This window comes from Scyliorhinus canicula, chromosome 2 (genome assembly GCF_902713615.1).
Source record: "Scyliorhinus canicula chromosome 2, sScyCan1.1, whole genome shotgun sequence".
Lineage (NCBI taxonomy): Eukaryota > Metazoa > Chordata > Chondrichthyes > Carcharhiniformes > Scyliorhinidae > Scyliorhinus > Scyliorhinus canicula.
In genome coordinates this window covers 276,060,433-276,077,519 of record NC_052147.1, presented here as the reverse complement: position 1 = coordinate 276,077,519, position 17,087 = coordinate 276,060,433, and the positions used below count along the sequence as shown (strand labels likewise).

The 17,087-nt window shown below is 44.8% G+C and overlaps 1 protein-coding gene across 2 annotated transcripts in view; it reads left to right on the top strand.

Annotated features, from left to right (window-relative positions):
- The window catches only part of adcy5 (adenylate cyclase 5), a 403,818-nt gene extending 386,731 nt beyond the window's left edge, over positions 1 to 17,087 (top strand). For both annotated transcript variants that reach the window (XM_038790092.1, XM_038790091.1), the window contains 4 exons: positions 8,786 to 9,049; positions 10,674 to 10,878; positions 12,669 to 12,793; positions 14,855 to 17,087. In XM_038790092.1, coding sequence (XP_038646020.1) covers positions 8,786 to 9,049; positions 10,674 to 10,878; positions 12,669 to 12,793; positions 14,855 to 14,983 — 723 coding nt within the window. In that variant the 3' untranslated portion in view covers positions 14,984 to 17,087. The remainder of the gene's footprint in view (positions 1 to 8,785; positions 9,050 to 10,673; positions 10,879 to 12,668; positions 12,794 to 14,854) is intronic.

The window sequence follows — 17,087 nt, the reverse complement described above, 5'->3', positions numbered from 1 at the left end:
TAAAACATCCTGAGCCTTCCTTTAATCTCTAACAATCAGATCAGCCAGCCTTATTGTGAGGCAGACTATAGAACAGGTCACATGACCAGTTTCATTTCCCTAGATTTAAAGATACAGTCCCAAAATACAACAATCTTATAAACCTCATAATTGTAACAGAATTTAGATCAGATGTTAACTGCCCTCCCAGGTGGATGAAAAAGATGCCATGGCACTATTTCAAAGAAAGGCAAGTGTGTTAAACCCTGTGTTCTCAACTAATATCACTCAAACACATTACATGGTCATTATCACGTTGCTGTCGATGGACATTTGGTGCCTGTAAATTGGCTGTCTTGTTGCTTACATTAGAATAATGACAACACTTCAATAGTGTGCGCAGGTATTGATGAGGTGAGAGGAGAGATATTAGTCAGCAGGCAAATAATCAGAGCCCTTTCCTGCACAGCCCAGTGAGTGAAGTCTAGAAAATGGCCTCCAAATAACTAGGTTGACACTCAGCTGAGATTCTTGCTTCCAATGGGTGCAGTTCCCCTCTTTCGAAAAACTACACGGGCCTTAGGTTGTAGCCCACTCAAACAAAGGCTCCCTGAAGATGAAGATGGTGAGGAAGGCAACAGGAAGTTGCCTCAGCCACTCTTGCCTCATAGACCAGGAAAGGACGTTTGCCAAGAACTCCCCGCTCTTCTTTAAATGGTGGTGCGGAATATGCCCACTTGAGCAGGTGGATGTGGCGCCAGTTTAAACATCTCTAAACACACAGATGGGGGACCACTAGAAAGGTCAAGCAGTCAGTGCAGGAATTCCCCCATGGCTGTCCCCCTCTCTAACGGGTATACCATTTTGAATACTGTTGGGGGGAATGGCCTATCGGGGTAAACAGCAACAGCCAGAGCAGTGACACCATAACTGGCTCTGTTGTTCAGCAGGGAGGGTCAAAGCGCAGAAGAGCAATAGTCATAGGGAACTCTATAGTCAGGGGAACAGACAGGAACTTCTGTGGTCTGAGAAAAAGACTCCAGGGTGGTGTGTTGCCTCCCTGGTGCCAGGGTCCGGGCTGTCACTGAACAGCAACCTGGCATTCTGAAGGGGGAGGGTAATAAGGCAGAGGTCATGGTACATGTTGGTACCAGTGACACAGGTAGAAGGAGGGATGAGGTCTTGCATCAGGAATTCAGGGAGCTAGGCTGTCGACTAAAGAGCAGGACCTCTCGGGTTGTAACCTCTGGATTACTCCCAGTGCCACGGGCTAGCGAGTACAGAAATAGGAGAATAGCGCAGATAAACGCGTGGCTTAAGGGTTGGTGCAGGAGGGAGGGTTTTAGATTCCTGGACCACTGTAACCGCTTCTGGGGAAGGTGGGACCTGTACAAGTCTACATCTGAACCAGAGCTGGACTAACATCCTTGCTAGCGGGTTTGCTAGTGCTGTTGGGAGGAGTTTAAACTAATTTGGCAGGGGGAGGGGACACAGACTGTTAGCAGAATAGGGACACATGTATCACAGAAAAACAATCAAGTCAGAGGGAATACCGATGAGTTCATTGCTGCAGATTATATCTTAGGGGTTGCATTAAATGAAGCTTTGTGGATAGAGTTTAGGTATAAAAAAGGGTCAGCCACATTGTTCGGTGTTTATTATAGAACCCCAGATAGTCAGCAGGAAATTGAGGAGCAAATATGTGCACAATTTGCAGATGTGTGCAAAAATAATAATAGTATAATTATCGTGGGTGATTTCAACTTTCCCAACATAATAATAACCTTTATTGTCACAAGAAGGCTTACATTAACACTGCAATGAAGTTACTGTGAAAAGCCCCTAGTCGCCACATTCTGGCACCTGTTCGGGTACACTGAGGGAGAATTCAGAATGTCCAAATTACCTGACAAGCACGTCTTTCGGGACTTGTGGGAGGAAACAGGAGCACCCGGAGGAAACCCACGCAGACACAGGGAGAACGTGCAGACTCCACACAGGCAGTGACCCAATCTGGGAATCGAACCCGGGTCCCTGGCGCGGTGAAGCAACTGTGCTAACCACTGTGCTACCTTACCGGCCATTGTGACATTTTTAGTGTTAGGTTAGGTTTAGTGTTTTGGCCGCCATTAGGGCTAGGTTTACAATTGGGGCTCGTCTCCGTGACTGCCATTAGAGTTAGGTTTAGTTTTTTTTCTCTCTGTGACTGCTGCACCGCAATCCGGAAAACATCAGCAGACTGTGGGAATCTGGAATGGGAATCTGGAATTTTCCAATGTCACTGTTTCCATTTGTGCGTTATGTCAGCATTGAGGAATGTTACTCCTCGGATCCTGGCCCTAATTTCAGAACTCTGGTGTCAAGACCGATTGGCAGTCACTGAGTGGTTACATTAGCTAGAACATCACTGCATTGAGAGAGTTTGTACGGCCCTGATCAACTATAATTCCAAAGCTGGACTCAAAACTGTTGACAACAGTGGCCCCAAGTGGTGCATTTGGTTGAAGCGTTTTCTGTTCAGGAATATCTCTGTTGTTTGATTTTAAGTTCCGGGAGTTTTCTACCAGTCACAAGTAGGAAATGGCTCCAATACAGTGAGCAGTGTGCCTGAGGTGGGGGGACTCCACGTTCCCGCCTTAACTCCATCGCACTTGATTCCCTTCATGATTTAAAAATCTCTCTGTCTCAGCCTTGAACACACTTCATGACCCAGCCTCCGCAGCCCTCGGCAATAAAGAATTCCCCAGATTCACAACCCTCCGAGAGAAGAAATTCCTCCTCATCTCTGCCCTGGGGCAGAGAAAACAGGGCGGTTTTAAGTTTTAATTCGTTTTAATTAATCTTATCCCCGCCAACTCCGGGTGCCAAAATCCAGCTCAGCTCCCAGGCACGATGTACAGTACCCTACACTTTTAAGAAATAATTACTGAGAGTATTAGCAAGAGCATAACAGCTGTTCCCAAGACAAGGTGAACAGATCAACAATGCACAGGAACAGGCCCTCGGCCCTCCACACCTGTACCGATCATGATACTTTAACTTTAAAAAAAAGCTTCTGCCCTTACTCGGTCCGTATCCCTCTATTTCCTCCATATTCATGTGTCCATTCAGATGCCTCTTAGAACATAGAACAGTACACCACAGAACAGGCCCTTCGGCCTCGATGTTGTGCCTAGCATTGTCCGAAACCAAGATCAAGCTATCCCACTCCCTGTCATTCTGGTGTGCTCCATGTGCCTATCCAATAACCGCTTGAAAGTTCCTAAAGTGTCCGACTCCACTATCACAGCAGGCAGTCCATTCTGCACCCTAACCACTCTCTGAGTAAAGAACCTACCTCGGATATCCCTCCTGTATCTCCCACCCTGAATCTTATAGTTATGCCCCCTTGTAACAGCTACATCCACCCGAGGAAATAGTCTCTGAACGTCCACTCTATCTATCCCCCTCATCATCTTACAAACCTTTATTAAGTCGCCTCTCATCCTCCTCCGCTCCAAAGAGAAAAGCCCTAGCTCCCTCAACCTTTCCTCATAAGACCTATCCTGCAAACCAGGCAGCATCCTGGTAAATCTCCTCTGCACCCTTTCCAATGTTTCCACATCCTTCCGATAATGAGGTGACCAGAACTGCACACAATACTCCAAATGTGGTCTCACCAGGGTCATGTATAGTTGCAGCATAACCACGCGGCTCTTAAACTCAAGCCCCCTGTTAATAAACGCTAACACACTATAAGCCTTCTTCACGGCTCTATCCACTTGAGTGGCAACCTTCAGAGATCTGTGGACATGAACCCCAAGATCTCTCTGTTCCTCCACATTCCTCAGAACCCTGCCGTTGACCCTGTAATCCGCATTCACATTTTTCCTACCAAAATGAATCACCTCGCATTTATCAGGGTTAAACTCCATCTGCCATTTTTCAGCCCAGCTCTGCATCCTATCAATGTCTCTTTGCAGCCTACAACAACCCTCCACCTCATCCACTACCCCACCAATCTTGGTGTCATCAGTAAATTTACTGACCCATCCTTCAGCCCGCTTCTCCAAGTCATTGATAAAAATCACAAATAGCAGAGGACCCAGCACTGATCCCTGTGGTACACCACTGGTAACTGGTCTCCAGTCTGAAAATTTTCCATCCACCACCACCTTCTGTCTTCTATGTGATAGCCAGTTACTTATCCAATTGGCCAAATTTCCCTCTATCCCTCACCTCCTTACTTTCTTCATGAGCCGACCATGGGGAACCTTATCAAACGCCTTACTAAAATCCATGTATAGACATCAACTGCTCTACCTTCATCTACACACTTAGTTACCTCCTCAAAGAATTCAATCAAATTTGTGAGGCAAGGCTTACCCTTCACGAATCCATGTTGACTATCCCGGATTAAGCTGCATCTTGTTTAGCTCGCTTGGCTAAATCGCTGGCCTTTAAAGCAGACCAAGCTGGCCAGCAGCACGGATCGATTCCCGTACCAGCCTCCCCGGACAGGCGCCGGAATGTGGTGACTAGGGGCTTTTCACAGTAACTTCATTTGAAGCCTACTCGTGACAATAAGCGATTTTCATTAATTTTCATTTCATTTCATTTCTTTCTAAATGGTCATAAATCCTATCCTTCAGGATCTTTTCCATTAACTTACTGACCACCGAAGTAAGACTAACTGGCCTATAATTACCAGGGTCATTCTTAAATGCTGCTAATGTGCCTGCTTCCACCACATCCTCTGGCAGCATATTCCAGGCACCCACCACTCTCTGTGTGAAAAACCTACCCCGCACATCTCCCTCAAACTTTCTCCCTCTCACCGTGAACCTGTGCCCCCTTGTAATAGATACTTCCACACTTAGAAAAAGCCTCTGATTATCCACTCTGTCTATGCCTCTCATAATTTTGCAGACCTCTATCAGGCCTCCCCTCAGCCTCCGCCTTTCCAGTGAAAACAATCCTAGTTTATTCAACCTCTCCTCATAGCCAGCATCCTCGAGACCAGGCAACATCCTGCTGAACCTTCTTTGCACTCTCTCCACTTCCTTCTGATAATGTGGTGACCAGAACTGCACGCAATACTCCAAATGCGGCCTAACCAAAGTTTTATACAGCTGCAACATGATTTCCCATCTCCTGTACTCGATGCCTCGGCTGATGAAGGCGAGCATGCCATATAGCTTCTTAATCACCTTGCCCACCTGTGTTGCCACTTTTAGGGATCTGTGGACTTGCACGCCCAGATCCCTCTGTATGTTAATGTTCCGAAGAGCTTTGCCATTCACAGTATAGAAGAAAAGAAAAAGAAAGAAGAAAATCGTTTATTGTCACGAGTAGGCTTCAATGAAGTTACTGTGAAAAGCCTCTAGTCGCCACATTCCGGCGCCTGTCCGGGGAGGCTGGTACGGGAATCGAACCGTGCTGCTGGCCTGCTTGGTCTGCTTTATAAGCCAGCGATTTAGCCTTGTGAGCTAAACCAGCCCCTAACTAGCTCATAACTAGGTTTGATCCTCCAAAATGCGTCACCTCGCATTTGTCCGGATTAAACTCCATCTACCATTTCTGTGCCCAAGTCTCCTATCTATCTACAACCACAAACTTTGTGTAAAAACACTTGACCAAATGTTTCATGGGGTAATCTGGGGAAACAATCAACCAAAGACCCCTTGTGGCTGATGGCTCACAAAGAGAGAATCTTGAAGGGACTAAAATAAAAACAAACATACTAAAACTCCACGAGAGTCGCCAGAAATCTATCAAGGAAAAAGACAGCCTCGTACCGTGTCTGGACTTCCCCAATTAAAGTGAAAGCGGAGAGATAGGCAAGTTTCTTCATAGGCTGAATGATATGAATATTGGAGGTGTATTTCTTTTCTCTTTTCTCTTTGAAGGGTTTAAATATTTATCCAGCATATCCTTGGGCCATGGGTCAATATATGTGGGTTACGGGTATAGGGTGGATACGTGGGTTTGAGTAGGGTGATCATTGCTCGGCACAACATCGAGGGCCGAAGGGCCTGTTCTGTGCTGTACTGTTCTATGTTCTTATGTTCTATCTTCGGACTGTGGGAGGAAACCGGAGCACCCGGAGGAAACCCACGCAGACACGGGGAGAACGTGCAGACTCCACACAGACAGTCGAACAATCGAACCGGGTTAGGATTAGGGTCAGGGTTAAGGTTAACTCCATCAGGTGTTGCATGATGGAATTATTAATGGCAAATTTCCATCAATTCGCTGATCATTAGGAGGGGAGGCTGACGCCATTAGATTTGTCCTGTTTTATGCAGTGGGAGATGTTGGGCAAATTGTCTCATGTCGTAGCTGCATAGGAGTCTCGTCCTTGGAGGGTGGGGTGTAACGAGTAGTTCTGGAAAGCAGGCCTTCAGCATTACAGCTGGGATGTCCTCGAGGTGCAGCCTTTGCTGCCTCCTGCGCACTCAGACACTTCCCAATGTCACGTGAACTGAATTGGCTGGAGGCCGTGGTGGGGACCTGAGGTCTAATAGGATGGTGCACTGACTACTTACGACAGCAAATGCATGCTCGCACTTCAGCTCTGTCTCTTGCCCTTGCGTGTTGTTCACTGCCCATTTGGTTGAGGATGCAGATGTTTCTGCACCGGTTGCCCATCAGTGACCCAGATTCATTCAATAGAATGCCACAACTCGACTAATCTGAGTTCAAATTCACAACCAGGACAGTTAAGATAATTGGTAAAAAGACCAGGCAAGGAGCTGAGAATACGCTCTGGGTAAGACATCGGAGCAATTGTGAAATTACTTTTGAGTGGAACTGAAATAGAGGAGATATAGGGAAGAGCAGAGGAATGAGACGAATTTGCTAACTGTTATGGAACCGATACCATCCATAACTAGGGGGCACAATCTGAGGATACGTGGTAGACCGTTTACAACTGTTGTTGAAAACTCACCACTATTCTTAGAATTCCCCCTATACAAAAAGGGCCGACATTCTAAATGGTGAACAGGGATTCTCACTCCCCGACTCCTATGCAGACTTCGGTGGGTGCTATTCAGGTCCAGCTATATTTTCAAGTTATCCCCCGGTATAACCCATATCTTCATAGAAGATTTCATCTACTTACCACTTAGTAGCATCGATCCTGGGTCCCGCATTGCTAAGTAAAGTAGACTTAGGAATAACCACTGTTTCAGGTTAAATTAAGTTATTTTATTATTATATTTTTTCTGTTAAAAGCTGCAATCACTGTCTTTACAGAAAGGAAAAAAGATCTTGCTTCTGGATCCTCCTGGTTGGTTGAAGGGACCTTCAGGCCCACCTTGACAATCAATCTTCTTTTTAAAATCTGGTCTTCTTTAGATGTATTCACTGGTTAGCTGGGTTGCTATGTTCTATCTTTCCCACATACTGAGCTATGAGAGCTGGCTCTGCTGGCTGTCTCTGAGCTGACTCTGCCTCCTCTTTAAATTCTGGTCTTCCTCAGATATATTAGCTGTTTTAGCTCGGCTGCTGTGTCTCATCTTTCCCATGACCAAGCAGACTGTAAGCTGACTCTGCTTGCTTCTCTTGTTCCTTCTCTGCCTCTCTGAGTTTTGGTAGTTCCTGCTCTGGTCTCTGGGTTTATATTCTCTTTCTGACAGTTATTACGTTTTTATGACTTTATTGTAAAGTAACTTTTATTTCACTTGGATTGAAAAAGGTACCTTTAATCTAAATATTTCTAACACGACTAAGTATTCATTTTGACATGACCTCACCTCTCAGGTTGTTTCATTGTTTCCTTTGTGATGTTCAAAATGCTTTGATTTCAAGAGGGGTGTGAATCTTGGTCTTTGTCTTGACTTGGTCACCCGAGGAAGGAGCAGTGCTCCGAAAGCTAGTGTTTGAAATAAACCTGTTGGACTTTAACCTGGCGATGTAAGATTTCTTACTGTAATCTTGGTCCCTGTCGTTTCTATAGTTTTATTTTCCAATTGTGTCCCCAGCTCATAATTTTGACTTTGATTTTAGCTTTAAATTATGTTTCTCGTTGATTGATAGTCTCCAATTTTCTTTAATTTACTTGGTGTTAGCAGAATTTCACACCTATATATTTGACCCCCAGTCATTCTTTTCTATCTGCTGATTTTACTTCAATGAAGGTGTGAATAAATGCTTTTAGCGTAATGCTAAAAATCCACTTGGTTATAACTTGAAAGGTTTATATTTATCACCTAGCTCAACTGAAACTCTCATCCATGCTTTTCCAGATGCTTAATAAGGTAGTTACTTTCAATGAAGGTGTGAGCCATTGTTTTTAGCTCCATACAAAAATCCTGTGTGTTTGCTAAGCCTGCTTGACTAAGGCTATCTGCATTTTACAATCCTGCTCCTTGCAGCTGCTGTTAACCCTTCGTGGGATCTTTCCCTGTATCCTCTCATGTTTCTCTCAGACCAGATATTGCCAGACTTCCATGTTTCAAATGGCACATCTTTCCATATTTTCAATTACGCAACAGAGATGAGAAAAAATGTCTTCACCCAGTGAGTGGTCGGCCTGTGGAATTCACTGCCACAGAAAGTAGTTGAGGCCAAAATATTGTATGTTTTCAAGAAGCAGTACGATGTAGAACTTGAGGTGAAGTGGATCAAAGGATATTGGGGGGGGGAGGCGGGGGAAGGCTATTGAGTTGGATGATCAGTCATGATTCTAGAATGATCATACCTGAGAGACGTGGTGAGATACAATGTAATAAATGAGACCGTGCATTGTGTATATAAACATAAGTGATGAAAGTGTTTGAAATTGTCATCATGTAATGGCTCTTTACCATTTCTTATTCAGGCCACAGAAGAGAAAGAGGAAATGGAGGAACTTCAGGCGTACAACAGGCGCCTTCTGCACAACATCCTTCCCAAAGATGTTGCCGCACATTTCCTTGCACGTGAGAGGCGTAATGATGAGCTGTACTACCAGTCCTGTGAGTGTGTGGCAGTAATGTTCGCCTCCATCAGCAACTTCTCCGAGTTCTACGTCGAGCTGGAGGCAAACAATGAAGGGGTCGAGTGCCTCCGACTTTTAAACGAGATCATTGCTGACTTTGATGAGGCAAGTGTGGCTGGCGGAGTGATTGGATGCAAGGAATGTGTGGATCTGTGTTTCTGCTGCTGGAACCGGGAAGATGGTCGTATGACAGTAACGTCACTGCGCTGCAGTCCCAGGCTAATCCTCTAGGGGGCATGGGTCAAATCCACCATGGCAGCTGGATGGAATTTAAATTCGGTTCACAAATCTGGAATATAAAGCTAGTCTCAGTAAGGTGACCGTGAAATTTCATTGATTGTTGTAAAAATCCATCTGGTTCGCGAATGTCGTTTGGGGAACAAAATCTGCCGTCCTTACCTGGCCTGGCCTACATGTGACTCCAGACCTACAGAAATGTGGATGACTCTTCACTGCCCTCAGAGATGTCCGAGCGAGACATTCAGTTCAAGGACAATTAAGGATTTGCAACAACTGCTGTCCTTACCGGCAACATAATAATAATCTTTATTAGTGTCACAAGTAGGCTTACATTAACACTGCAATGAAGTTACTGTGAAAATCCCCGAGTCGCCACACTCCAGCGCCTGTTCGGGTACACAGAGGGAGAATTCAGAATGTCCAATTCACCTAACAAGCACCGTGAAATTTCATTGATTGTTGTAAAAATCCATCTGGTTCGCACACGTCTTTCTGGACTTGTGGGAAGAAACCGGAGCACCCGGAGGAAACCCACGCGGACACGGGGAGAAGGTGCAGACAGTGACCCAAGCCGGAATCGAACCCAGGTCCATGGTGCTGTGAAGCAACAGTGCTAACCGCTGTGCTATCGTGCCACCCACCCACATCCTGTGAAAGAATATTTTAAAATGACATGGCCACCATTTATTGACCGTCCCTAATTGCCACCGGGAAAGTGATGGTAAAATAGCTTTTTTAGTCGTCACGGTCCACTACACCCATCGTGTTGATAGGGAGGGAGCTCTAGGATTTGTGACTCAGAGACAGTACAGGAACAGCGATATAGTTCCAACTCAGAATGGTGTGTGTACTTGGAGGGAAACTTGAAGGGAGCAGTTTATCATGTGCCTCCTGCTACACTTATCCTCTTAGGTGGTAGAGGTCCCGCATTTAGGAGGGAGGCCCAATCATCATCCCAATCTATCTTGCCAAAGGTGGTATTATGGCCAGTGTCGCCTGTCTTGTTATGCTCTTGGCGTAGCATAAGCTGCTTCCTTGATGTTCACTCTGACAAAGGAAGGTTCTTCAACACGTTTATTAAACTATTTACAATTCTCCTACTCGGATTCGCCTCTCCTTCTATAGTTACTCAGACTGACAAACCAGTCTGCTACAATCCAGATGGTGGGTGTGATGTTGAATCAACCCTGTGTCTGTACTCACTGAGTGTCTCCACTGGAAAGAGGAAGATCATGTGTGCTGTATCCTTTATATATGGGTTGGTGTAATGCCCCCCTGTGGTAGTGTCACCTCTTGTGTGTATCGTGAATGCCCATTGGTCGTGTCCTAGCTTACTGACCTATTGGTTGAGTGTCTGTGTGTCATGTCTCTGTTGCACCCTCTAGTGTAACTAGTCTATGTGTACTTACATTAACCCCTTGTGTATCTACAGTGATGCATATCACCACATCTCCTAAGTTACATTAAGGTGTTGTCTGGTTCATTACAGATCATCAGCGAAGAGCAGTTCCGACAGCTGGAGAAGATTAAGACTATAGGGAGCACATACATGGCAGCATCGGGTCTGAACGACTCCACGTATGACAAAGTTGGGAAAACCCACATTAAGGCACTAGCAGACTACGCCATGAGGCTAATGGACCAGATGAAGTACATCAATGAACACTCATTCAATAACTTCCAGATGAAAATAGGTAACTTGGGCCTTCATGGGGAAGGATGTCAAGGTGATACGTACAGGGAGTGCAGAGGAAAGTTAATTGAATGGTGCCCGGGATAAGATGCTTCGGTTATGTGGAGACCCCGGGTTGTTCCTCTTAGAGCAGAGAAGGTTAAGAAGGTAATTTAATGGAGATGTTCAAAATTATGAAGGAGTTTTGATGAAGGAGAAAGGGGGAAAGTTTCCAGTGGGTGCACTCAGAGGACACTGATTTAACATGATTGACAAAATAGCCAGAGGTGACATGTTGGTGAAACCTGTTTTTTTTGCGTAGCGAGTTGTTATCATCTGGAAGATGCTGCCTGAAAGGGCGATAGAAGCAGATTCAGTAATAACTTTCAAAAGAGAATTAGATAAATACTCAAAAGGAAACATTTTCTAAGGCAACTAGGAATGAGCGGGGTGAGTGGAACTAATCAAATAGATCTTTGAAAAAGGCAGCACTAATCCAATAGGCCGAATCCTCCTCCTGTGCTTTACAACGCGATGATTCAGAGTTACCGGCTACTCCACAGTTAGTGTACGGTCCATTGCAAGAAAGCTATCACTAAATACCATGGACATATCATCCGGGAACTGGTAGCCATCGACGCACGCACAGGATATTCTTGTGGTTTATGCTCATTGTATATTGCCTGCACCAGTTCGAGAAGTTAGATGCAGTGAATGCCTCTACATCTTATTCAAATGGAGTCACATCTTGAGCTGCTGTACAGAGGTTCTGTGGAGCAAGTACCCAACAAAAGTAGATTGAAACAGACCACATAAATGAAACTCTCAATCAGGCCAACTACCACAAAAATAGTTAAGGCAAATAGCATGGAGGCATTTTAGCGGAAGCAAAATATGCAAATGAGGGAGGAAAGAATGGAAGGATTTGCCGATGGGACGAGAGGTGAAGTAAGTGGGTGAGAAGACTCGCATGGAGCAGAAATAATAGCATGGCCCAGTTGGGCAGAATGGCCTGTATCTGTTCAGTAGACGTAATGTAACTCTACGTAACTTGGCCTGGAATCTGAGACAGGAGTTAGAGGAACCCTCACAGGTATTGGAACAGTATTCCAGAGAATGTGTTTGAGCTTTTCAGAGAAGTGTTCAGGGGGAAGGTTGGATGGGGGAGGGGGAGGATCGATAAGTGGAAATTAAACTTCCTGAAGGTGACATCATGGAGGCTCAATTTGAGATTGATGGGGATGGTTGTGATGCATCATGCAGATTTTAAACCAATTTTTGCACAACGCAAATTCCTGGAAAAGGGAATCTTATTGGGATAAGAATTTACAGAGGAATAGAGTGGTGCGTTTAACTGATCTGTGAAATTCAAATTGTGGGTTTCGTTGCTCTGACAACGGGGATTCTTCATTCCTGCAGTTCAGTTGCTGAGGAACTTCGGTGAAAGGGTCAAGGCCGATGGAGCGAAACACCGATAAGTTGGGATAGAGTCAGTACAGCACAGAAGGCGATCATTCACCTCACCAAGCCTGTGTTGTCTCTCTGTAGTGCGATCCAGTCGGCCCTGTTCCCCCACTTATCCTGCAAGTTTATCTCCCTCAGAGTAGGACCAAGTAGGTCAAGGAGCTGATAATGGGTGTGAGGTTTGAAAGCCTTTGGATGGTGGGCTGAAGGAAACCATTGAAAATATCGAACCAAATCAAACAGGAAGACAGGAAGGAGTGAGGATTCCCACATCATGAGGTCCTGGGAAGAAGCTGCAGTTTTCACCACACATCTGAGTGATGCATAAATCTGTCTTTTTCTGTTTAGGGCTGAACATTGGTCCTGTAGTAGCAGGAGTGATTGGAGCCCGCAAACCTCAGTACGATATCTGGGGAAACACTGTCAATGTGGCAAGTCGAATGGACAGTACAGGAGTCCCTGACAGAATACAGGTAAAGGAAAAAACTATGGCTGCAATGTTGAATGAAACAAGTGGCATGTAAAATAACTCTCAGTTTTCCATGAGGCTACAGTTACCCTGTCGTTGTGAGATGAACATAAGAACTAGGAGCAGGAGTAGGCCATCTGACCCCTCGAGCCTGCTCCGCCATTCAATGAGATCATGGCTGATCTTTTGTGGACTCAGCTCTACTTTCCGGCCCGAACACCATAACCCTTTATTCCTTTATTCTTCAAAAAAACTATCTATCCTTATCTTGAAAACATGTAATGAAGGAGCCTCAACTGCTTCACTGGGCAAGGAATTCCATAGATTCACAACCCTTTGGGTGAAGAAGTTCTTCCTAAACTCAGTCCTAAATCTACTTCCCCTTATTTTGAGGCTATGCCCCCTAGTTCTGCTTTCACCCGCCAGTGGAAACAACCTCCCCATATCTATCCTATCTATTCCCTTCATAATTTTATATGTTTCTGTAAGATCCCCCCTCATCCTTCTAAATTCCAACGAGCACAGTCCCAGTCTACTCAACCTCTCCTCATAATCCAACCCCTTCAGCTCTGGGATTAACCTAGTGAACCTCCTCTGCACAACCTCCAGCGCCAGTACGTCCTTTCTCAGATAAGGAGACCAAAACTGAACAAAATACTCCAGGTGTGGCCTCACTAACGCCTTATACAATTGCAGCATAACCTCCCTAGTCTTAAACTCCATCCCTCTAGCAATGAAGTACAATTCTCCATTCGCCTTCTTAATCACCTGTTGCACCTGTAAACCAACTTTTTGCGACTCGTGCACTAGCACACCCAGGTCTCTCTGCACAGCAACGTGTTTTAACACTTTATAATTTAAATAATAATCCATTTTGCTGTTATTCCTACCAAAATAGATAACCTCACATGAAAGGTTTCCTCTTTTCGGATAAAAACTTTCTTCCTATATTTCTATTCTTTTATGGGATGTGGGAGTTGCTGGCAAGGCAGCATTTGTTGCCCATCCCTAATTGCCCTTGAACTGAGTGGCTTGCTGGGCTGTTTCATAGAACATAGAACAGTACAGCACAGAACAGGCCCTTCGGCCCTCGATGTTGTGCCGAGCAATGATCACCCTACTCAAACCCACGTATCCACCCGATACCCGTAACCCAACAACACCCCCCCCCCCCCCCGATATCCCATGAAAAAAACTAGATAAGAACAACTAAACAGCAGATGCCGGGGGCCTTACCGGAGACACACACACACACACAACCACAGAATCTTTACAGTGCAGAAAGAGGCCATTTGGCCCATCGAACATGCACTGGCTCTCTGAAGGAGCCTTCTATTTATTCCCGTAACCTTAAGCATCCTTTCTTTTCAGGTGGAAATTCAATTCCATGCTTACTCTGACAATGACGTGACAAGAATTAATAAAGTTTCTAAAAATCTTAAAAACACATGAAAACATGGTTGGACATGTACATCAAAATCATCATACCTAAAAAGTAGGGGGGGGGGGCAAATAGATTTTGGGTATTTCCTTCACCAGAACTGGTTAATCGCTGTGGCTCAGTTGGCAACACTCTTGCCTTAATGGGTTCAAGCCCCAATCCAGGACTTGAGCCTGAAAAACCTTGGCTGCCCCTCCCAGTGCAGTACTGAGAGAGTGCCGCACTGTCAGAGGGGTCGTCTTCTGAATGAGGTCTCTGTCCTCCCAGGTGGCCGTAAGTAATCCGCGGCGCTGTCTCCCAGCCAATAGTAACCTCCGCCAACATCAGAAAACCGAATATCTGGCCCGTTTGGATTGTCGGAGATTGCTGAGTGCAACTTGGTCAGTATGACAGTGACTGCGCCTCAGAAATTACTGCATCGGCTGTAGATGCTTTGAGTGGAGTGTCCTAAGGGTCCGAAAGGCCAAATGCAAATTACGGCCGAAACATTAGCTCGCTTTTTCCCCTGCAGTTACTCAGGGGCCCTGCTGTGTGTTTACAGCAATTTCACATGATTAGTTTGTCCTTGATGTAACTGCATCATCTTCTGTCACCCTTTAATTTGGTTGTTCACTATCTCCTCAGGTGACGACAGATTTGTACCAGGTCCTGTCAGCTGAAAGCTATCACTTGGAGTATCGGGGACTGGTAAAGGTCAAGGGCAAAGGAGAAATGTGTACATATTTCCTGAACGAGGGACCAGACATTAGTTAGCGATGTCGAGCACGGGAGGAAAAAAATAAACTATGGTCGTCAAAACTCTTGGAATTCCTGTGCCCTCCATGTGATTATGAGGAATGAACCGAGGATGTACAATGTTAGAGCCACAGCCGAGTGATGTCCTCGATTCCCAACAGGACAAACACCAGACAGAGACCTTTCAAAGAAAAATCCCCCCCCCCAAAGTAGAAGACAACCCAGACGAAGCTGGGAACATACGGGCAGCAGGAGGAGTCCATTCCAGCCCTGGAGACTTTCCCATCATTCAGCAAGAGGCTGATCTGCAGCTGAACTCCATCCACCCAACTTGTTCCAAAAGCGTAAGACACAAAGATCGTGCAAGCTCTGGCCAACACTCCAGTCGGATAATTGTTCCCCTCCTTTTAATGTCACACAATCAAAGAATGTATATTAAATAATACAAGTGTTGTGGAGATTTGGTGCACCAGGAACTACCACAGACACACACATTTACATGTACACACTCACACAAGGAAATACTTACACGGAAACACTTACATATACACAATTACATATGCACAAGCACATACACACACATGTAAACACTTGTAATAGTAATCTTTATTAGTGTCACAAGTAGGCTTACATTAACGTTGCAATGAAGTTACTGTGAATACGGAAATGCTTACAGACATGTTTACATATGCACAAATATGTACATATATACACACACGCATAAGCACTTTTGCAGAAACACCTGCATATACACACACACATTTACATATGTACAAACACATACACCCACATGTAAACACTTATACAGAAACACTTGCATATACACACACATGCAAACTTACCTATCAACGCAAACACACACTTACAAATACAAACTTAGACATGCAAACACTTATACACATACACACACAATTATATATACACACAGATATTTACATATACTTAAGACACACAGACACTTACATATACAACACATGCAAACACACTAATAAAAAAACGTACACTTTCACAATTAGACACAAACTCATAAATGTACACACATATACACATACATACAGCCTTACATATACTCCCACATTTACGGGCATACAAATATACACACATTTCCAAATACAAGCATGTATACACAACACGTAGGCCCCGACAGGGTAAACTTGGACTCAGCACAGATTTCAGGTGGTCGCCGATGGCAGGTATATTTTGACGTGTTGGGCGAGTGCAGGGAACTGCCGTCTGTGCCAAAGAGACGTACGTGGCATCCAGTGTGAATGTTCATGACGTGTGTTAAAATCAGGCCAGGCCTCATTCCTGCCATGGTATACCCAGGGTGAAACCAGGATCGATCGCTGGTGATTAACCCGACAGCATCCTCTTCTTTTTAATAGTCAGCAGACCACTGGGGCACTGCTGGGAATCCCACATGATCATGTGAAAATGGGAGAACCTTTTGAGTGTTCGTCTGACTGAGCCTTCCACACAGCAGGGGCTGGGGGTGAGGGGGAACAAAACTACTTTAAAAATCTACCACTTCTTATTTTAGTTTGTAATATTACAACTGCAGATTTAGCAGAGTACTAGAATTCTATATTTGTAACGATAATAGCAGACGCTACGCACAGCAGTGCATATTATTCTGATGTATTAGTTGCCGTTACGAGCACTAAGCGCAGTACTCTCTCTATTTAGAACACTCTCTCTCCCAGTCACACATTATTCTCAATTTGCAATATGGCTTCATTGCATGCATGTCAGAGGACTTACTGATCTTCCATCATCCTCACACAGCCCACCACCTCTCACGCCACTGTCCTTGCTTCCTCTCCTCCTGATAGTCATCCTTTCATTGTTAAAGCAGTACCTGGTATAGCGGGCACTTTCCTACTATTTGACTAGCCCATGAACAGGGATCGACAATGTTACGTGAACGGAGAGGGTCATTTATGGGTCTCTGACTGCTGGAACGTAATTGGTGAAATAAAATTTTGTGATTTATAAGAGGGAAATGTACTCTTTTTTTTAAATCCACATCTTGCAGACATTATGGTAATTTCCCATGGAAATTGAAATGTGTTCAATAATTTATTACAGACTGTATTAAACAAGATATTGCTTCACTTGAAAA